At 35.8% G+C, this 22201-nt stretch overlaps 1 protein-coding gene across 1 annotated transcript in view; it reads left to right on the top strand.

The window, feature by feature from the left end:
• CDKAL1 (CDK5 regulatory subunit associated protein 1 like 1) overlaps positions 1-22201 on the top strand; it is a 732119-nt gene that overhangs the window by 237479 nt on the left and 472439 nt on the right. The window contains 1 exon segment of the mRNA XM_037843927.1: positions 11101-11149. Within this exon segment, the coding sequence (XP_037699855.1) occupies positions 11101-11149 (49 nt within the window).

Raw genomic sequence — 22201 nt, 5'->3', positions numbered from 1 at the left:
AGGTGTTTAAAATGTTTTGTTCTGTTATTTCTTAACTAAACTGAAAATGACAGGTTGTCCTAGTTTATTTATATGCAATAAAAATTAAGATATCTAATGAGAAAGTTCTCTGTAGTTTATGTTTCTATAATGTATTACCTTTTTATTGGCGAAAGGACTTGAGATATCTTGGGATAAAACCAAGATACTGTATAGTAAAACCCCAGCCAAATTCAATCAAATGTGAAGACTCACACCAAGTAATAGAGAAATGTGGATAAAGAGCATTCTTTGCAAATTTGCTTTAAAATTAGACTGAGCAATGCTGTTAAAGTTGTTCTGTTAACCCTCCATTGACTTGCTTTTGCACGTAGAATAAAATCTAAATGGCATAGCATGGGTTACAAGGTCTCAATCTTTCTCTCCTAATTATCTGACCTCATCTGTTACCACTCTGGCCTTTAGTTTTGACCCCAGAACCCATCTAGTCACTTCTCTCTCTTATCCTTTGTACTTACTCTTTCCTCTTTACTCCTTGTGATGGTTAAGTTCATGTGTCAATTTAGCTAGATTTTGGTGTCCAGTCATTTTGGTTAAGAAAGCACTGTCCTCGTGGTTTCTGTGCTATTTCGTGGATTTAAATCATCAGTTAGTTGATTGCATCTGCGGCTGATTACATCGTCAATCAATTAAAGAGATTGCCTTTAGCAATGAGAGTCATCTCATCCAATCAGCTGAAGTCCTTAAAGGGAGAACTGATGATTTCAGCAGTCAGAAGAATTTCATCAACCTGCCAGCTTCTCCTGGGGAATTCATTGAAAACTTTCATGCAGCATCCAGCTTGCAGAGTTTGCACTTGCCAGTCCCCACAGTTGCATGAGCCAATTCCTATAATAAATCTCATAGTATTTCTATCTATCTGTCTACCTATCTATCTACCTATCTATCTATCTATCTATCTATCTATCTATCTCCTGTTAGTTCTGTTTCCTTGGAGAACCCTAATACACTCCTGGGGGTTCACATTACCGCCTCTGCCTTCTGGTTCAGGACTCAGCATTAATGCTGCCTGTGCAGAGGTTTATTGGGACCACTACAGCAAAACTGCCCTGTCAACCTCCTGACACCCCTGGATTTTATTTCCTTCATAGCATCTGCCATGATATGAAATGAGTATTTTTAGTTGTTTACATGATCTTTCCCAATTAGATTGTAAGGTTCATGAAAGCAGTATTTTTCACCATTATATCTGCAGTTCCTAGTACAAAGCCTAGTACCTAATTGGTGCTTAATAAATATTTGTCAGGTGAGTCTCACATGTGCCAGTGGGGAAGGGGGGAGAGGATTGGAGGAATACAGTAGTTGTTAGTTGTTATCTGGGTCTCTGGCAAATTCATGGCTCAGTTGGATATCCTACTGTGATCATTTAGTAATGACTGCTATGTTTATAGGAAGGGGGAAATTCACCACATGTGCTATCCATTCGCTATTCCTGAATAAGGCCTACTAAGAATAGTTGGCTAGAATCTAAGGTTTCTTTGTGCCTAATTTCCCTCAGCTCTGAAATAATAGTTTGTCTGCTACCTAGGGATGCCGTGAAGATAAATGTGATCATGTATGTGTAATGTTTACGCAGAGCCTGGAACATAGAAAATGATCAAAAATGTCAGCTATCTCTGTATTATTACTAGTCATGAACAACTTTTCTTGCTGCTGGTTGGTCAGAAAAAAAAGACCCTTAAAGTGCCTACTAAAGCAGAACCTCTGACTGAAGATATTCAGTTTGTTCCCTGACTGCCTCAGTAGAGTTTTTTTTTTGTTTTTGCCTTTGTTTTTTTTTTAGTCTAATTGGCAAAATTTTGTTTGAAGTGCAAACCTAAAAGTCATGAGTAGTGTTAAGGTCTGTAATCATACCTCTTGCAACAGCTTAACTTTGAGTGATTACAGTATGGAGTAGATTGGTGAGATACATCTCTATATTCTCTGTATCTGTATCTATATATAGATAGATATCTATGTTTTTTCCCTCCCCTTGATGTATATTTTTGAAGTTTAAATTGTGCCATCTGTGCTGGTTTAAAACTGTTAAGAACCACAGAAGAGCCATGATCTTTTAATCCAGTCTTGTTTTGTGGAATCTTGCGATTGAATGTTTCCATGGAGGTGTGACCCACCCAACTGTGGGTGAGACCTTTTGATTAGATTATTTCCATGGAGGTGTGGCCACACCCATTCAGGATGGGTCTTGCTTAGTTGAGTACTTGAGAGAGCTCAAGAGCCAACACATGCTGATTCTTGGAGATGCTTGGAGATGCAGACAGAAAGATGTTTGGCAATGTTAAGCTAAGAGATGAAGCTTGGAGTTTGCCCTGGAGAAGCTATGAGAGGACTCTCAGATGCTTAGAGAGAGACGCCCTGGGAGAACAAGCAAAGATGCACAGAGGCTGAGAGAGAGAAACTGAGAGAGACAGCCATCCTGAAATGCAACCCGGGAGCAAAGGACCAGCAGACGCCAGCCATGGACTTTCCTGGCTGACACAGGTATTCTGGATGCTATTGGCCTTTCTTCAGTGAAGGTACCCTATTGTTGATGCCTTACCATGGACACTTTTATGACCTTAGAACTGTAAATTTGTAACCTAATTAACCCCCTTTATAAAAGCCAATCCATTTCTGGTATTTTGCATAATGTCATCTTTAGCAAACCAGGACACCATTATACACTTATTGTCATAACCATCTTCAAATTTGATAGAAGCTATTTTATGCATCCTATATTTGAACTTCAGAAATGTGCATCAACACCTCTCCCCACCCCCTTGTGATGTTTGGATGATTTTATAAATAAACATAAGGTAAAGTTTTGAACAAAAATGAGATTAAAAAGCATTTTGAACTATTTTAGCCATTCTCTAAACTGCACTTTCCAGTATGGTTGACAATAGCCACATGTGGATTTAAATTCAAGTTTAATTTAATTACAATTAAAAAGTCATTTCCTTAGTGATGTTACCCACATTTCAAGTGCATAATAACCACAGATGGCTATTGGACAGCACAGCACATGAACATGTCAATCTTTGCAGAAAGTTTTGTTGGATAGCCTTGCTCTAAAGAATTAGAAAACTTCACAATGGCACTTTTATTTGCTTGAGGTGCCTTTGAATTAGCTTGTTTCTTCAATGTAGGTTCAGTTATAAATTTGGAGTAGTTCATGATAGCTGAATAAAATATTTTTATGGATTTCTTTTAAAAGTTCTGCAGCAGAATGACTCATTAATGTTATTTATGTATTGTTTATTCACCAACTCCTTTCTTCGTTGTTGAGAACATATGGGGTCCGTAATAGAACATACTGTATGTCTTTTTTCTGTATATTTATAACTAAGAGCCTGAAGGACGCAAGATACTGTTTCACTTTATTTGAATTATATGCCAAAGACTAAGCTCTTGTGTATTCAGGGCTGCAATTTATAGTATTAATTAAAACAGCTTTCTTTTCTCCCAGAATGAATTCAGTATACTCTTCATTATTGTATGCAACTCTTGAGTTTGTTCTTGTGCTCATTATTTTTTTTTTCTTCCTTCCCATCACCCAGCACTTTTTGGCCTCTTGTTTTCTCCATCTTCGATTTATTTCCCCCTTCCCTGACTCTTCTCTCCATTTTTTTTCTCTGTCTCCCCGTCTTTCTTTATTTTCTTCTACCACTTTCACCATTATCTACTTACTGCATATGGAAATGAACATCATTTTTTCTTTAAATCATTAAATGAACTTCTCCCCTGTTTGTTTAGTAATCAATTACTTTTTTTTTGACTTTTTTTTTTAAATTTTTATTGGGATTGTTCAGATACCATACAATTATCCAAAGATCCAAAGTGTACAATCAGTTGCCTCTGGTACCCTCATACAGCTGTGCATCTGTAGCCACACTTTATTTTTGTTCAATTTTTAGAAGCTTTCATTGCTCCAGACAAGAAATAAAGTAAAAAATGAAAAAAGAAAAAAAGAAAAGGAAACGTGAATCCTCCCATATCCCTAACCAACCCCCCTTAATTGTTGACTCATAGTGTTGGTATAGTACATTTGTTACTGTTTATGAAAAAATGTTGAAATACTACTAACTGTAGTCTATAGTTTGCAATAGGTATATATTTCTTCCCTATATGCTCCTCTATTATTAATTTCTAATTGTATTGTCATACATTTGTTCTGGTTCATGGAAGAGATTTCTAATATTTGCACAGTTAATCATGGACATTGCCCACCATAGGATTCAGTTTTATGCATTCCCATCTTTTGATCTCCTTGACTCTTCTCTCCATTTTTTTTTCTCTGTCTCCCTTTCTTTCTTTATTTTCTTGTACTACTTTCACCATTATCTACTTACTGCATAAGGAAATGAAATCATTTTTTCTTTAAATCATTAAATGAACTTCTCCCATTTGTTTTGTAATCAATTACTTTTTAAAATTTTTTTAGATGTAATTTTATTGAGATATATTCACACACCATAGAAACCATCCAAAGTATACATTCATTGGTTCACAGTATCACCACATAGTTGTGCATTCATCACCATGATCATTTTTAGAACATTTGCATTATCCCAGAAAAAGAAAGAAAAAGAAACAAGAAAACCCCACACATCCCATACTCCTTATTTACACCTCCCCTCTCCTTTTTGACCACTCCCCAATTTTAAGACTTATACTAGGGGTAGATTATCAATTACCTTTTAAAATCGGAGGATATATTTTCAGCTATATACAATCAAGCACATTCTGTGTGACCAGCAGGGTAAAAGAAAATCTATTTGTTTCTTCCATATCGCTTATCAAGCACTGTTGATACATGGTGTGCAACAGCACCTTTTTATAGGAAGCTTTTGCTCTACAAAATGTATCCACAAAGCAGTTTTGGAAATGCTGATTATAAGCTTCTCCTTCTGCCTCCAAGAAAATGATAAATATTGAATGTTCTTTAGGAGATGGAAAGACTTCCTAATTTTTTCATAGCTAGGGGTTTAATATAGTTTTGAAAAATTCCATTTTTGCATCTTTAGGTCTGTATGAAGAAGAAAGTAAACAAATGTAAAAAGGGAAACATCATGAGATTTGTTTAAAATGTATGACAGAACAATCTGCGCTTTATATTCTTTTGTTTCTGTGCAGTAATGAAATGTTGGCATCCTATGTTAAAAGACCTTTTTGAAGCCTTTAGACAATGGTTAAGTCAGAAGAAATTAAAGTCATCATTTCAGGTCAGGCAGTGGAAATAGAAAGGGGAGTCATATGCAGAACATTCTGGGTGGAGGTTAACTTCTTTTAGTAGAGGGACATAGATACAAAACAAGTGTTTTGAAGGACACCTTCAGGAAGGTAATAATGAGTTACTTTGGAAATGAGTATGAAAGAAACAACAAAGAAGCGGTAGAGATTCAGTATCTCATTTTATGCAATAGATATGACTGTGTATTTAGCTGATTCTAAGTATTTGAAAAGTGTGAGAATGTGATTTATTTCCTTAATCATGACTCAGTGGGAAAACATTTTTTTCTCTCTTTTAGGTGACTTGGTTTATCTCTGCTGAGGTCTAGTATGTGATAATTCATAGTGCAATGCTTAGAGGGCAACGACCTGAAAATTGTTAGGCAAGCATAGCTTCCTCGTAGCTCCCATGTACCCACTGTGGTGCCAGGGCAGAATGTCAGAGTGTGTCTTGGGAGCTCTCACTCTTTTTCAGATCTAATCATGCCACCCCATTCACCCAGGAAGAGGTTTGCAGATCTTAGAAGTCCTGGGGAATGGCTCTCAAGTGTGGACTTAGACCAATCTGCACATCCTCCCTTCACTGGAATCTGAGTTTGGCAAAAGTTAAGCTATCTTTTTAACCAGTATTTTATTTGGAAACCTGAATCAGGGCTGGAGATTGTAGAGCAGACCTCAGGGAATTAGTGGCATTGTGTCTGGGATGCTATGTGTTGCTTCTCTTATGACCTTATATCCAAGTTTCCTTCGGAACCTTAAGATCATTTCATCTCCCCAGGCTTGTTATTCCTGTTTGCATTGGCTACTTCATTTCATTTCCATATTGCTGTGTGCTTTCTTTCCCATTATTTATTCCTCCACTGCTTGACTTTTTGCTAACACTTGCCATATATTGGACCTCTGGAATCCGTATTTCATGATAACATTCTGCTTTCCATCCTCCTCTTTTTTTAAAGAGCACAATAAATCTTTTATTTTGAAACTAACAAAATAGAGGTGTATGTATATACACACACACACAATCTTGTATATATTCCTGTGTTTAAACTTTAATTTTGACACAATTTCACATTTACAGAAAAATTGCAAGAGTAAACAAAGAATTCCTGTACACACTTTACCCAGATTCCCCAAACGTTAATATTTTAACAAATCTGCTTTGTCATTTTTTATATATATGTGTTATTTTTTTTCTGATCCTTTTGAGATTAAGTTGCAAACATGATGCCCCTTACTTCTAAATACTTTACTATGTATTTCAAAAGCGAAGGCATTCTCTTACGAAACTGTAATATAGTTTCAAAATCAGGAAATTACATTGTTCCAATACTGTAAGACTTTATTCACATCTTGCCAATTGTCCCAATAATACCCCTTTTAGGAAAATAAAAATCCCAGGTCAAAAGCTGCATTTAGTCGTCATATCTCTTTAGTCTCCTTTAATCTAGAATAAGTTCCTTAGTTTTTCCTTGACTTCATGACCTCAACATTACATGACCACCCTCAACTTTTTTTTTTGTTACTAACAACTTTGAGATATAAGTCACACACCATACAGTTCACTCATTTAAAATATATAATTCATTGGTTTTTAATACATTCACAGAGTTGTGCAACTGTCACCACAGTGAATTTTAGAACATTTTTATCACCTGCAAAAGAAACCCAGTACCCATTAGCAGTTACTCCCATTTATTCCACCACCCATACCTAGGCAACCACTAATATACTTTCTGTTTCTACAGATATTCCTGTTCTAGACATTTCATATAAATGAAATCATACAACATGTGATCTTTTATGTCTGACTTCTTTCACTTAGCATAACACTTTCAGGTTTCATTCCTGTTGCTCCAAGTATCAGTATTCCATTCCTTTTTATAGCTGAATAGTATTCCAGTGAATGGATAGGCCACATTTTGTATATTCATCTATCAGTTGATGGGTAATTTGGTTGTTTCCACTTTTTGTCTGTTATAAATTATGATGCCGTGAACATTCATGTACAAATCTTTGTGTAGACGTGTATTTTCATTTTGCTTCAGTATATATCTAGCAATGGAATTGCTGGGTCTTGTAGTAACACTGTTTTCCAAACAGCTGCGCTATTTTACTATTATTCCCACCAGCAGTATTGAGGTTGCTAATTTCTCCACATCCTCCCTGACACTGGCCATTTGTCTTTTATTGTAGCCATCCTCATGGTGCGAGGATGGTTTTGATTTGCATTTCCTGGGTGGCTAATGATATTAAGCATTTTCTCATGTCCTTACTGGTCACCTTTGGAGAAATGTCTATTCAGATCCTTTACCCAGTTTTATTTTTTTAAAATTATTGAACTGTAGGCATTCTTTATATATCGTCTCTTATCAGATATATGATTTTTGAAATTTCTTCCCATTTTGTATGTCTTTTCACTTTCTTGATGATGTCCTTTGAAACACAAAGGTTTTTAACTTTGGTGATGTCCAATTTATCTATTTTGTTCTTTGGTTGCTTGTGCTTTTGTTGTCATAGCTAGGAAACCATTCATTAATCCGAGGTCATGCAGATTTATGCGTATGCTTTCTTCTAGAGTTTTATAGACTTCAACTTTTTAACAGAATGCATCCTCTGTGTGTTGTTCTGACACTTCTCCAGTGATACTGCTTCTTACTCCACATGCTGTAAGACTGAGTACAGTTGAAAAGTCATCATGCTTATTTCTCTGCCTTGCTGCTTTAAGCTATTACATCTCCAAATGTGTAGGAAAGTATTTTCATTTTGGCTCCATTTTTGAACTGCATCACACTTGACTCCTTTTATTCTGACTTCTATCCTCAACGGATATCTTGGTCATTCACCCACATTCACTGGGAAATTTGACAAACTCTTCCTTATGGTACATGTCTCTGTTATATTGGGCAATCTGAGTGTCCATATTTAATGTCTCACCAACACTCTAACTTCTCGCTCTCTCTCTTCTCAGCTCTGGTGGTCATCACCTTCATCCTATTTCAGCAACCTATTCTCATGACCAGATCTGGGACCTTGCTTTTCTTCAAAAATCCTAATGTCTGTCTGTAGTGTGATTATAATCTCCTGTCCACTTTGCTTTTTTCTTTTCTCCTCTTTCCCTCTCCTTCTCCTTCCTTTTCTCCCTTCTTCCTTCCCTCTATCCCTTTCTCCTTTCTTCCTTCCCTCCATTCCTTCCTTCCTTTCTTTCCTTAATGCCTTCCTTCCCCTGAGCATCAGCCACTTCATTTCTTCTTTCTGGCTCTATATCTTTCCCTGTCCCATCTATTCTCCAGGCTTTGTCTTATCTAAAATGCCTAGTCAACTTTCTTTTCTCCATTTCCTCCCAGTCCATCCTTCCTTGGAAGAGAAATCTCTCAGTGCTGTTTCACCATCTTTTTTGAACCATTATAGTACATATTAGAGCCTCATTTAATGATGAGTGAGTGAATGAATGAATGATGGAACAAACAAGCCTTGGATAAATCCATTTATCTAAATGTTTGTCTCCTATACTAGAACTGCTGGGCCTTGGGAAAATATCACAACTATACATGGGCTTATTGTTATAAATTCATGGTCCGTAATCTCAGCTTATATTTCAATACTGTCTGGCAATTTTTATGTATGCCTAGTCATCACTCTGTTAAAAACTTTTCCTCTCTCATTTATTTCACATTTCCTTCTCATTCAGAGCAAATGAACCTGCTTCTTATTCACTGAGAAAATTGAGGCCAACAGGTGGGAACTTGTGTAACATCTTCAACTTCTACAGGAGTTCTAGCATCTGTCTATTCTTTCCTCCCAAATCCTTGATTCAGAAGAAGACTTGACCTCCTCACATCCTGGTCTTGTCTCTCTTACTGTGTTTTGGATCTTACTCTTCCCAACTCCTGAAAGTCCCTGCTTCAATCATTTCTTCATCTTCAATTCTTTTTCTTTACTGCCTTTCTTCCCCTCAGCATGTGAACTGCAAAAAAAGAGAAATGAATGGTTAGATACACTAACCTAAAACAGCACACACATCTAGTCAATTTCCTCTAGCTACCAGGAGTCCTCTTCCTCCTTCCCTTTCCAGCCAGACTTTTTAAAGAGTAGTCTGTATTAGTTGTCATCATTATCTTATTTTTTGTTCATCACTACTGAACTCACTGCTTTCCCTAGGTTCATTGACCCCCTTATTGTTAAATCAAGCATGCCCATTTTAATCTTTGTTACTTGTTATCTCTTTAGCATTTGACACCGTTGTCCCCTCCCTCCTCTTTGAACTGTCTGCTTTCCTATCTTCTATGATCACAGCCTACATTCTGTAAGGAATCCTCATGGGCTCTCTTAATAAAACCATAACCTAATGGTTCCTTTTAGAAGTGGTGGGTGCATCTCTATACAGGTAGTTTTTGTGTGTGTGTGTGTGGGGGGGGGTTGAGATAAAGATCTAACTACTATTTTCTGAGACTTACTTTGTCTTTGGTAATTTCTTAATTATTGCTGCTATACCATCATGCTAGAGGCGAGGTGGAGTATGTTTTTCCTTTCAATATTTGGTTAAGATGTGCTCTTAGAAATCTTCTCTTATTTCTGGTAAGACACTGGAGTCAAAGGAATATGTTTTAAAAACTTGCTGTTGTATTTTTAATAAATTCTTCTAAAAATGTTCTTTTGTTGTAGTTGAGTTCATTGCAGGATTGTTGTGTGATAATGAAAGACTAGAAATAGCCTAAAGATCATCATTAGGGGAATGAATGAATACATTATGGTATATCCATACAGTGAGATAGTAAGTGGCTATTAAAAAGAATGAAGGAGACTTATATAGAAATCAAGTGGCAGGGCTGTTATGTATATATCTCTGTTATGTATTATATATCTCCCATTCTGTTAAAAAAGGCAGAACAGAACTATATATAAATATTTAGCAAAGAAATGTCTTGGTATGTACACATTAAACCATTATGAGTGATTTCATCTGAGAACTGGGAATGGACGATTGAGGATATTATGGGTTACCCTATTTTTTATTTCTATTTACTTTTAATACTTTCAATGAACATGTATTCTTTTTCTAATAAAATAATGGTAATTTGAGGAATTGTAAAGGAAAAGTAATACCAACTTTTGATCTATTCTTATTTGACTTCCTTTAACTTTTTGGAGCATTCTCTTTACTTTTTGCATCTTTTCTTCTGAACTCTAGCCACTCTTACTTTATTCCTGTCAGTGGACTTCTTGTATCTTAATCCTATTTATCTCTCAAGAGTTGCCTTTGGTTCCCTGGAAGCATTCTGGATCTTTGTCTGATTTTATTACCTTCCCCCTGTGTTCCCTAGGCATCCTGGGATATCATAATCACTACTCTCTAGGGCAGGAGCTGTATTACTTGAATTATATGTCATGAAACTGAGCACAGTTCCCAGTACATTTTAGAAATTCATTAAAAGGGTTTTGAATATTAAAATAATACAACATAGAATTTGGGAGTCGATCTCCAAAATAGGTTGTTATTTTATGCTATTTTTCTTGAAGCTTTGCATGAAGAGTGTTTTAATGAAACTTGCTTATATTTCAAGATGTGTTGCATTTATGTTGATAGGCTATCCTAACATGACTTCAGGCAGTTTATTTAAATGGGACATGATTTCAATTATTGAAAGATAAGAGGGTGATAATTTCATACTTCATTGTAACATAAAACATTAATACAGAATATTTTTAATAGTATCTCCAAATGCATTAATTAAGACAACCTGAACTTAAATGCTTGGAAAATGTATAACATTGACTCAAGTTGAAGGATAAACACAAATTAATTTTCTTTCTCTGCATAAATTGCTTGTCTTAGAATTTTTTTTTTTTCAGGTTCAACAGATCGATCGTGTGGTAGAAGTTGTGGAGGAAACAATTAAAGGTAATTGTTGAAAGTGAGATAAGCAGATATAGGTATTTTCTGTATTTTCTTGCCACTCAGTTTTTTGAGCATTTTTATTAAAGCTATTATCTTGGGTATAAAATCATAAAATTTTGTTCTTGGTGTCAAACACTTATCAATCCAATATAGGATTATATTATCAATCCAATATAGGATTATATTATCAATCCAATATAGCAGGCACTATATATATTATATATAATATCTGATATAGTATATATATGATTTGTTTTGATTACAAATTAGGTCATAGTATGTTTTTAAAGCTTATTTTTATTTTTGTGTAAAAATGGATTTAATTTGAATCTCAGATCAGGAAGACAGAAGCTAATCAATTTTACAATATCACTTAGTTGCAGTTTTCTTTTTTATAAATATTTTTAAAGTAGCATTCTATTTTGATACCTCTTTAAGGTGCCATTTTGCAGTTACACTAGAAAACAGAATTATACTCTGATTATTTCATTAGCCAATGCTATTTGAAACAGACTTTTTTTGAAGTCACTGAAAAATGAACCATCCTGAATTCTGTGGTTTAATTTTAACAGTTTATGGTCAATTTTTCCTGTATTAGATTAGGAGAAATAAACTAGTAATACAGTATCAAAATATCAAGTTTAATGAATTTAGGATCTCACTTAAAATTTTAACTGTTTTGTTTCTAAATGAGAAATTTGTGTTTTTTAAGGCAAAAGTCAAATAGACTGCTTCAGCCATATTGACATTTTTAACTCTGTACTTTTCTGGCTAGCTTTTATCTACTACCTGCCACATGCTTTTATTCATTAATTTTGGAGTCTTTGCTTTAATAGGGCTTGTTCACAGAATGTAAGAATGAGGCTGTAATCATAGTACTGTGAAGTGGGTATAAATATTTTCCTTATTTGCATATGAGGAAGTTGAGAGACAAGGGCACACAGCTAGTAAGTGGCAGAGTTAGGATTTGAATCTAGGTAGTCTGGCTCCAAAGTCCCTGCTCGTAACTTGGACACTCCATTCACACTCTCCTGTGACTTCTGTGCTCCTTCCTGGTTGAGAATTACTGCCTTGAAGATTGTTCCATTGAGCGTCTTGAGCAGAGCTTCAGGATGCTCGAGGGTACTGAGGGTACTGTTGCCTTATTCATCTTGTGTCATTAGCACCAGGCACATACTGACCTCTCAATTTTTTTTTTTTTTAATTAATGATAATTGTATTAGTCAGGGTTCTTCAGAGAAATAGAACCAATAACATTTGTATGTATGTATGTATGCATGTATGTTTTTACATGGTTTATTTTAAGGAATTTGCTCATGTCATTTTGGGGGCTGGTCAGTTTGAATATGGAAGGGCGGGCCAGCAGGCTGGAAATTCAAGCAGAAATTTATGCCACAGTCCTGAGGAAGAAGTTCTTCTTGGGGAAACCTCAGTTTTTACTCTGAAGGCCTTCAACTGATTGGATGAGGCTCACCTACATTATTGAGGGTGATACCCTTTATTTAAAAGTGAACTGATAGTTGATGGTAACTACATCTACAGAATACCTTCACAGCAACATCTAGATTGGTGTTTAAGTATGTGGGTACTACAGCTTAGCCAGGTTGACATATAAAATTAATGATCACAGTGAAGAACAGTAAGCTCAGGAGGCTGCCAGTTGGCTAGCAGAGACATAAATTCTATAGGAAATCATAGAATGCGTATAACTTCCAGGTTGGGGTAATTACGAATGGCTTCTCACTGAAGAGTTTGTACTTGAGAGGATTTATTGGAAGGGCTGCATTGGATTTAGTCATGAGAGTCTACAGCAAGAGGTGAAGGTGACCTTGATGGGGATGTTCATTGGCAGCTGTAGTGTATGGGTGGGAAGGCTGGTGAATTAAGTGTTAGTAATGCAGTAAGCGAATTTTGGAGGTAGAAGAGGTGCGGATGAAGAAACGGAGCTCTGAAGAGTTTAAGTAACTTGGTTGAGATGTCTTGGTTAATGGAGAACTGGGCCTGGCAGTGAACTTCTGCCCTTTACTTTCTGACTCTACTGCCAGCTCTTCACTTAGCACCCCTTAGTGAAATAAGGAAGACTTCGGAGCATTTAGGCAGTTGGTTATCTTATAACAAGTTACCTATGTGAGCCTCAGTTTTCTCCATTTAGAATGGAGACGATTAAATGGATAAAATTTTTGAGGTCAATTTATATTAATTTTTACCTTTTACTACCTCTTACTACCTGGTCTGCTAGAATAATCTAAATGACTTTTACCATTAGTTACTATTTCATTCTGACTATGTATACTGCTACCATTATCCTGGGATTATTTTACTTCCCTGCATGTGTACCTTCAGTGGTTGCCTGATACCCAAGGACGACTTAGGCTGATTGTCTATCCTCTTCTGCCACTTGTACCTTTTCTTCCATTAATGCCATACATATACAGTGCCCTTTGCTTCAGGCATCTGTGATGCTTGATGTTTCTTGTGTGACTTGCAGTTTGCTTCACATTCATCTTAGGATCCTTCACAGAGCTGAATAACTTTTCTTTGCCCTACTGTTGCACTCTCCACCCATCTTCACCCTTCCCCACCTCTGTCTGTGTCCGTGGAGTCTGACCTATGTGGATTGCATCAGTAGGATCTTTGCCATCTGGCCTCCAGGTGGATTTGGCCAGTGGGAGTTTCTTGCTGGAGATAGGAGAGTGACAAGAGAGAAGGACAGGGGTATTTGTTGTCTTCTCTCACTCACCCCCTGCCCTTTCTCACCTGAGGACACAGCCTGGGTCACGTGGTCTCTCCTTTCCTCTCTTTCTCCATCTCCCTGTAATTGCTCTGCCCTTTGCCTTTTCAGGCCTAGGGTTGGAATTAACTCCCCCTTATTGCTAGCCTTAGGTTACTGCACTCTCTTTTTGGTTTTCTTAACCCTGCCTGCACCTTCAGTGTACATTATTGAAATCTCCTCAGGAATGCAGTACACTATCTTCTTTGCTGGAACCCCGATTGATAAATACTCTGTGGAGAAAAAAGTCTTTTCTGAAGGGCCAGATGTAATACAGCTTTGCAAGAGGATTTTGCTGTACCTGTCTTGTTTACGTGTTTGTTCCTGTTGGGCTCTCTTCGTATCTCTTTCTTGACGGGGGTTTGGACATAGAGCCTCTGCCACAGCCTGTTTGCGTTTTTCTTAGTACTGCTTATGTTACGCCAAGTAATGTTTAAAAAACTGTATTAAGAAGATGAGTCGATATGAAAGCATTTTAGTGTATTTTAATCAACATAAAAACCATACAAACCTTTTTTCATTTATATCTGTCTTGATTGTAACAAAATGGAGAATTTGAATTTTTTCTGAACGAATCTTCACTATGTCAAGAGTGGCCAGAAAGTTCCATCCATTTATAGCATTTGTTTTAGGAGAGATAATATTATAATGAATTTAGGATTTTCTTCTGTCATCTTGATAGTTGAACAAGATATGGAACTGATTCTAAAGGGAAGTAATGTAGTGTTTAAAGGATACACATGCTTTTTTTAAAAAAGGAATATTAAAAATATATGCATATATTATATTGATTCATGCACATATATACTATAATCTTGGCTTGTATGGTTGTTATGTTTTTAGTGTAAAAGATCTGAAGGTACTTTATAAATCTGTATTTCCTTTGACATGAGTGTACATGAAGTGCTCTAAACTAAAAAAATCTTTAAAAAAACCAACTTGTCTTTTTAAAAGATATTCTAACAGGATAATTTATGACAAATAGTTGCAAGTAAGTATTGTCTATTGAAATTAGAAAAATGTTTTTACCATTAAGTCATATGTCTAATTCCAGCTTACTCAAATGTTGGCGATTCAAGACTTCCCCAATAAGGTATAATCTGCAAGTTTAATTGATTTTCTGTTTCCCTAACTTCTGTTATTGATGTGACCTTGGCTTAGACTGACTGAAGTTCGCGGTATACTTCACCAAACAGCTTTCTTACTTAACACGTTGCTGTTAATCTTTACTCTGTGCGTTTGGTACTTATATAGAGCATACACTCTTCATAAATTGAGACTGGAAACCAGTACTATATCAAGTGCAATTTTATCAGTGTTAATGACTGAATAACTGCCTCATAAAGTCTAGTGCATATTTACTTGAGGATGCTTTCCAAAACTAACAAGTGATTGAGTTTGTGTATGTAGCACTGTGCATCTGGGACGGTATTGAATCTCAAAGGCACATATGGATTTTCAGTATTTGCTGTTTATGAAATAATTCTATTGATTGTCAATATATGCTTTCAAAGCACACTTTTATGCATCCTCCCATTATTTGTAATCTCTGGTACAGTTTCTATAGTCTGAATATTCTCACTGGTGTGATTAGATAGGTGATCACTTCTACCTTCTGGTAACTTACAGGAGTCAGGGATTTACTGCCGTTATTTATTTTTTTCAGTGAGCCTATTTTTTTTTAATTTATGTACCATGTTAATATGTGATTGTGGTTTGGTAACCACTGCATTTTGGCACTTCCTTAAATGCAGTCAATTTATCTCCTTTCCTACCCTCTTTTCTTTCTCTCCCCTCTTTCAGTTCCCCAAAATTAAAAATAGAATTCTAGCTTTACTTATATATTCTTTACAATTCTGCGTACATCGTTTCTAGAGTGAACTTCTTTTAATTCATTGCATCTCTCCTAGGTAGCATTTTGAAATCATAATATTTCTAAAAATAAGAGTAGTTTAATTTCTTTATGGTACCAAATAGCAGAGTTTTATCAGGGACTTTTAGTTGGTTTTTCATAGGACTTTTAGTTGATTTTTAGGTATTTATTCTAAACTTTGCTTTGGAATAATGGCTGAGAACCACTGTCTGTTAGAGAAACCACCACATCATGTCTTGCCTGCATTTTTATGACTTTACAACTTTATTAGCCAAATTATCAGTCCTGTTTCCCCACACACATCCTGAGCAGTAGGAAGATTATTTATCTACTGCAAAATATGCAATAGATAAGTCTTCTTTAAACATTGTAAATGGTCATGTGCACTATTTTTTCTTCAAACGAAAATGATTAAGTAACTTTCAGTTTTTAATATTTTTCAGCCATTGCAGCTTTTAAAATTCAGATGAATGCTTAAACTTCTCTTCCAGGTGGATTCTGTTGCTTTGAGAATGACTTCAGAATTGTTTTATATGCTTTTGGTGTGTCTTAAATTTAATTATGCTGCTTTAGTGTGTTCATCACTTACTACTTTTCTATTCAAAGTTGCATTTTCTTATAGTTTAAAACTCTTTTCTCATCATTGGAAATTAGTTATATGAAGACTTGGGTATTTCCTTCACTTTTGATTTCTTCATTCCAGGGTTGGATGTAGGGTACATAGTATTGAATAGTTCAAGTTGATTTTTCTGTAGTTTTCACATAGCGTATTATTATAATGCTTCACTGATTTGATTCTTGAAAACAAGGAAAGGAAATTACTTTAGGCTTGGACCTCTCAGGCTTCTTGTGACCCTGTTATTAATCCCATCCACCTGTCTGGTAAAGTAGCCCCATCCTTCCTTGTTTAAATATTAACAAAGACTTACCTGCCATTAAGTTGGGCTTACATATTAAGTCTTGTGAATCTTGGTGGTGTCTTGGCAGATTGTGTGAAGATGAGACTAAGTTCTCTAAAAATACAGTATTGTGGTCTAGACTTTTGTGAAAACAGTTTATGACTGAACATACTTCTTTTAAAGTCTGTCTATTATTCATTTTCCTTTCTGGTGTTTGATGTTCTCAGATACAACAGTTTCTGAATGCCCAGGTTCTAATTTCTCTGTAAAAATTTATACAGTTTACTCTAATGGAACTTATTAAGGTAAAAAATGCCAAATAGACTAATTGTGTTTTGAAGCTCTTATAGAAAACATGCCCATAGTTAAAAACATAATAAAAAAGAATTTTTTCTTATGATCTTTCTTTATTATAACTTTTAAGAGAGTTTGGTACTTGATACGCTGTTAATATACTCTGCATTTATCTTGTATCTGCTTGATTATGTCTCTGGAGAGATTATGTTCTTCATTTAGAGAATGAACTATTTTTGATTACTAAAATGTAATGAGAATAAATGGCACTCTGCAATTCAAGAAAATGATACTTGCAGCTTCCTTACATTTTTCAAATAGAGGGTGAGTAGATTAATTGTGATATTTTCTGTTTTGGTTTGACCTTTCTTATACCATAGTAAATTTTATTATATTGACAATTCCGCTCTAATACTTCATAGCTGTGTTCCATAAAATTAGAAATATAAAATGGAAACCAGGTGATGTTAGAGGTGCAATGTGTAAAACCTGATAGGAAAATAAAGTGTATGTAAAAATTATGATTATCCTTGAAAACTAAAAAAAAAAACACTGAAGATTTTATTGTCTAAGTCATGTATTATAGCAAAGCCTAGTAGGGGAAGAAAGCAATATAGAGTAATTTGACAGTTCAGATGAGGGTCACCAAGAAATTTAAATCTGATTTTCTCTTTTTCTTGAAAAATTTTGTTTGACAATTAGAATAATTTACTTAGACTGTTGGAGATGTTGTATATTAGGGGATGCCATGGACCTTTCCTTAGAAAACCTAATACTGATAGTAATCGGCATAGGAAAAGAATGTGTGATTGATTTATCTTTCCTTTTAAAAGTTCATTCTGTAACACTCTACAAAGCATCTGGCAGATGCAGAGCAATTACTTCAGAGGCTAAGAGAATAAATATCAATTTCATTTGCTGATTATAGAATCTCCAGTTAGTATATCAGCTGTGGATGGATTTTAAGTAGAAGTTTATCTCAGTATTACTGTTTTATAACAAAGTATACATTTTATTGAATAATAAAAGAATAGTAATTGAAATTTCCTTATAAAAGTTGGCTTTGCACATTAAATCTTTAGTGTAACTCTGGAAGTACAAGTGCATCATTTCTTTTGGCTGCAGTGAAAAGTCTCCTGTTTGGTTCGTAAGAGTCCTGGGTTGAGACTATGATCTACTACAAACAATGGCATCTTTAGCAATCCACAAGACCTCACTGAGTCTGTCTTTCCTGTGCTGTAATTGTACAACTTCAGCTCTGAAATTCTAGGAGTGTGTCTGTGATATAAAATTGAGTTTCAGACTCTGTCATAATGTGATTAAATGATCTCTAGCAAAAGTTATTAAAATGTGACTAGCCTTTTTCTCTCATCCCAAACTCCGCATGCCAGATTTTACTTTTTCTTTCATTATGCCTTCCGACTTAATATTGAACAAATGAAGACGTCTGTGGTGGATATACCATACATTTTTCTTTCATGTATCTATATATACTCCAGTGAAGAGGGTCTTGCGTAAAGCACAGTTATTTGACTCTTGTCTTTACTCTTTTTAGTTGTAATGAGATTCTGGATGATGTCTGGCATTGTACTTCCCAGTGTTGCTCAAGAGATTTATGCTTCTTTGAAGCAACTTTCATTTCTACCTAAGGGGACATGTCTTTTTAGGACCTTGAGGCAGACAGTTTTAGTTTTGGTAAATGGATTACTGGGGAAAAAAAGTAACTTGGGACACTGAATGTAAGTGTGCTGGTTTGAATGTATTCTGTCCCCCAGGGCGCCATTATCTGTGATGTAATCTTGTGTGGGCAGATGTATCAGTGTTGATTAGATTGTAATTCTTTGAGTGTTTCCATGGAGATGCGACGCACCCAACTGTGGGTGATGACTCTGATTGGATAATTTCCATGGAGTTGTGGCCCCGCCCATTCAGCATGGGCCTTAATTAGTTTACTAGAGCGCTATGTAAGCTCAGACAGAAGGAGCGAGCTTGCTATAGCCAAGAGGGACACTTTAAAGAATGCACAGGAGCTGAGAGAGGAACTGCAGTTTACAGAAACATTTTGGAGACGGCCGTTGAAAGCAGACTTTTGCTCCAGAGATGCTAAGAGAAGACAAACGCCCCAAGAGCAAGTGAGAGTGACGTTTTGGAGAGAAGCTGAAGCCTAGAGAGGAACGTCCTGGGAGAAAGCCATTTTGAAACCAGAACTCCAGAGCAGATGCCAGCCACGTGCCTTCCCAGCTAACAGAAGTTTTCCAGACACCATTGGCCATCCTCCAGTGAAGGTACCCGATTGTTGATGACTTACCTTGGACACTTTATGGCCTTAAGACTGTAACTGTGTAACCAAATAAACCCCCTTTTATAAAAGCCAATCCATTTCTGGTGTTTTGCGTTCTGTCAGCATTAGCGAACTAGAACAGTAAGGTTGACAAACATCACCTGTCATTGTTTCTCAAGGGCATTTGTTGGGAGAGGAACCTCTGCTTGGGGAGGGCATAAGGCAGTCTGGTTTATCAGAACCTGGGGAATCGGGACTTGGGAGTTGGGGATTCTGCCCTGTGGTTCTCTCTCACCAAGATTCATTGCCCTGGTGAGCCTGCGTTATAGCTGGGTAAGGATCATATCACTCAGACTTCCTGAGGTGGAGGAGCAGCCATGGCTCTTCTCACCCTGGCTGCATTATGCACACTGTTTAGACACACCTAGTCTCATTTGCTGTTTCTTGCACACTAACTGTGCCGTCTTTCCCTTCTCTCATATTGAGGATAGATCAGAATGTGAGTGACTTAATAAGGATGACCTTGAATCCATTTTAATTTACATATTTTTAAAAAAAATCATCCATAAATTTGATTATCATTATCTGTGCAATTATTTGTGACCTATTTCATACCCCTCCAGAGCTTTTAAAATAAATGGGATCTTGATTTTAACCAGGTTTTTGAAAGTTCTGAAAATCTCGTTGTCTTGCTTTAGGGAGAGAGAAATGTTGCCATTAGCACTGTTAGGTCTTTTGGTAGGATTACAATAGCATTAATTACAGTAGCAACCTTAATTAACTTCTGTATAGCTTTTTGTAGCTTACCCTTTTCACATGCATTAATTCATTTATACTCCACAGGAAGCCAGGCATTACTGATTATGCAGCTAGGCAGCAGTGTAACTACAATTTGCAGCCAAATCCTCTGACTCCAAATCCCATGCTCTTTCCATCCTGTCAAGCTGCTTACATTGAACGAAGGGAAGTAAGACCCATTTATTATTTCCTTTCCTTATACCTGTTGTTTAAGGTCACTGCTCACCTCTTGCTAGTTCTCTTTCATATCCTCTTTCACATATTTTGTTCCTTCACGTTTTTTATTTCCTCCTTGATCTCTCTACCCCCTTTCCTTTTAGTTTTACTTGCCATTTTATTTTGTGCCAACATAAAAACATTTTTTTGTAAGGCTTTAATAAAGGTTTGTTTCATTTATTATTATTTTCTTAAAATCTAGATCCAATATTTTAGTTTTGCTTTGGCTATAAAGGTGCTTAAATTAGGAAATGAGTGAGTTAAAATATTTCTTAAATAAAAAAGCTAATCTAACCAATAAAAAGCTAATAAAGAGATTCTATAGAGTAAACCACTTGGGTATGTTTTTAAGGATCATTTTTGAGGTTTTATTGTGAAACACACTTGTTTTTACTGTCAATGGTTAGGTCAAGATACTCCTACATTTTTTCTTAAATGTGGCCTATGTCCTAACACCTAGTTAAGTATTTAGGTTGAGGTAAGTATTGTAGCTGTACTCAGTTGTCCCCCCCCCCCCTTTTTGTTGTGGTTACATACATATAACACAAAATTTCACATTCTAACTGCTTTCAACTATACAATTCAGTGGTATTAATTGCATTCACAGTGTTATGCTACCATAACCAACATCCGTCACCCCAAACAGAAACTCTGAACCTTTTAAGAAATACATCCTTCTTCTCCAACTGCCCCTGACCTCTGGTGATGTATAAATTTCTTTCTGTCTTTATGAATTTGCATATTTGAATAATACCATATAAATGAAATCATATAATATCTGTCCTTTTGTGTCTGACTTATTTCACTAAACTTAATGTCTTGAAGGTTCATCCATGTTGTAGTATGTTTCAGTACTTTATTCTGTTTTAAGACTGATTAATACTCTATTGTATGTATACTCCACATTTTGTTCACCCATTCTTTTGATGGATGCTTGGGTTGCTTCCACCTTTAGGTCTTGTGAGTAATGCTGCTGTTATCAATGGTATACAAATATCTGTGTGGTCCCTGTTTTCAGTTCTTTTGGGTACATACCTAGAAGTGGGATTGCTGGGTCATATGGGAATTCTATATTCACCTTTTTGAGACTTTGCCAAACTGGTTTTCCACAGCAGGTGCACCATTTTAAATTTCCACCAACAATGTACAAGAGTTTCTGTTTCTCTGCATCCTCTCCAACACTTGTTTAGTTTATTTGTTTCTTTGTTTTTCAATGCTAGCCATTCTAGTGGGTATGAGATGGTATCTCATTGTGATTTTGACTTCCATTTCCCTAATAATTAATAATGTTGAGCATCTTTTCATGTGCTAATTGATCATTTGTTTATCTTCTTTGGAGAAATTTCTATTCAAGTCCTGTGCCTATTTTTAATTGGGTTGTCTTTCTGTTGTTGAGTTGTCGGAGTTCTTCATGTATTTTGGATAGTAAACCCTTATGAGTTATATGGTTTCCAAGTATTTTCTCCTATTCTGTAGGTTTTCTTTCACTTTCTTGATAATGCCCTTTGCAAAAAGTTTTTAATTTTGATGAAGGCCTTTTATCTATTTTTATTTTGGCTGTTCATACTTTTGGTGTAAAGTATGGGAATCCATTGCCTATTACAAGGTCTGGAACATATTTCCATGTTTTCTTCTAAGAGTTTTATAGTTTTGACTCTTACATTTAGGTTGTTGATCAAGTTTTGAGTTAATTTTTGTATATGGTATAAGGTAGACTCCACTTTCATTCTTTTGCATGTGGATATCCAGATTTCCTAGCATCGTTTGTTGAAGAGCCTATTCTCTCCTCATTGAAAGGACTTGATAACCTAGTTAAAAATCAATTAGTCATAGATGTGTGGGTTTCTACTCTCTCAATTGTATTCCATTGGTTTAGATATCTGTCCTTGTGCCAGTACCACACTGTTTTTATTACTGTAGCTTT

This window comes from Choloepus didactylus, chromosome 7 (genome assembly GCF_015220235.1).
Source record: "Choloepus didactylus isolate mChoDid1 chromosome 7, mChoDid1.pri, whole genome shotgun sequence".
Taxonomy (NCBI): Eukaryota; Metazoa; Chordata; class Mammalia; order Pilosa; family Megalonychidae; genus Choloepus; species Choloepus didactylus.
This window is presented reverse-complemented; position numbering and strand designations above follow the sequence as displayed.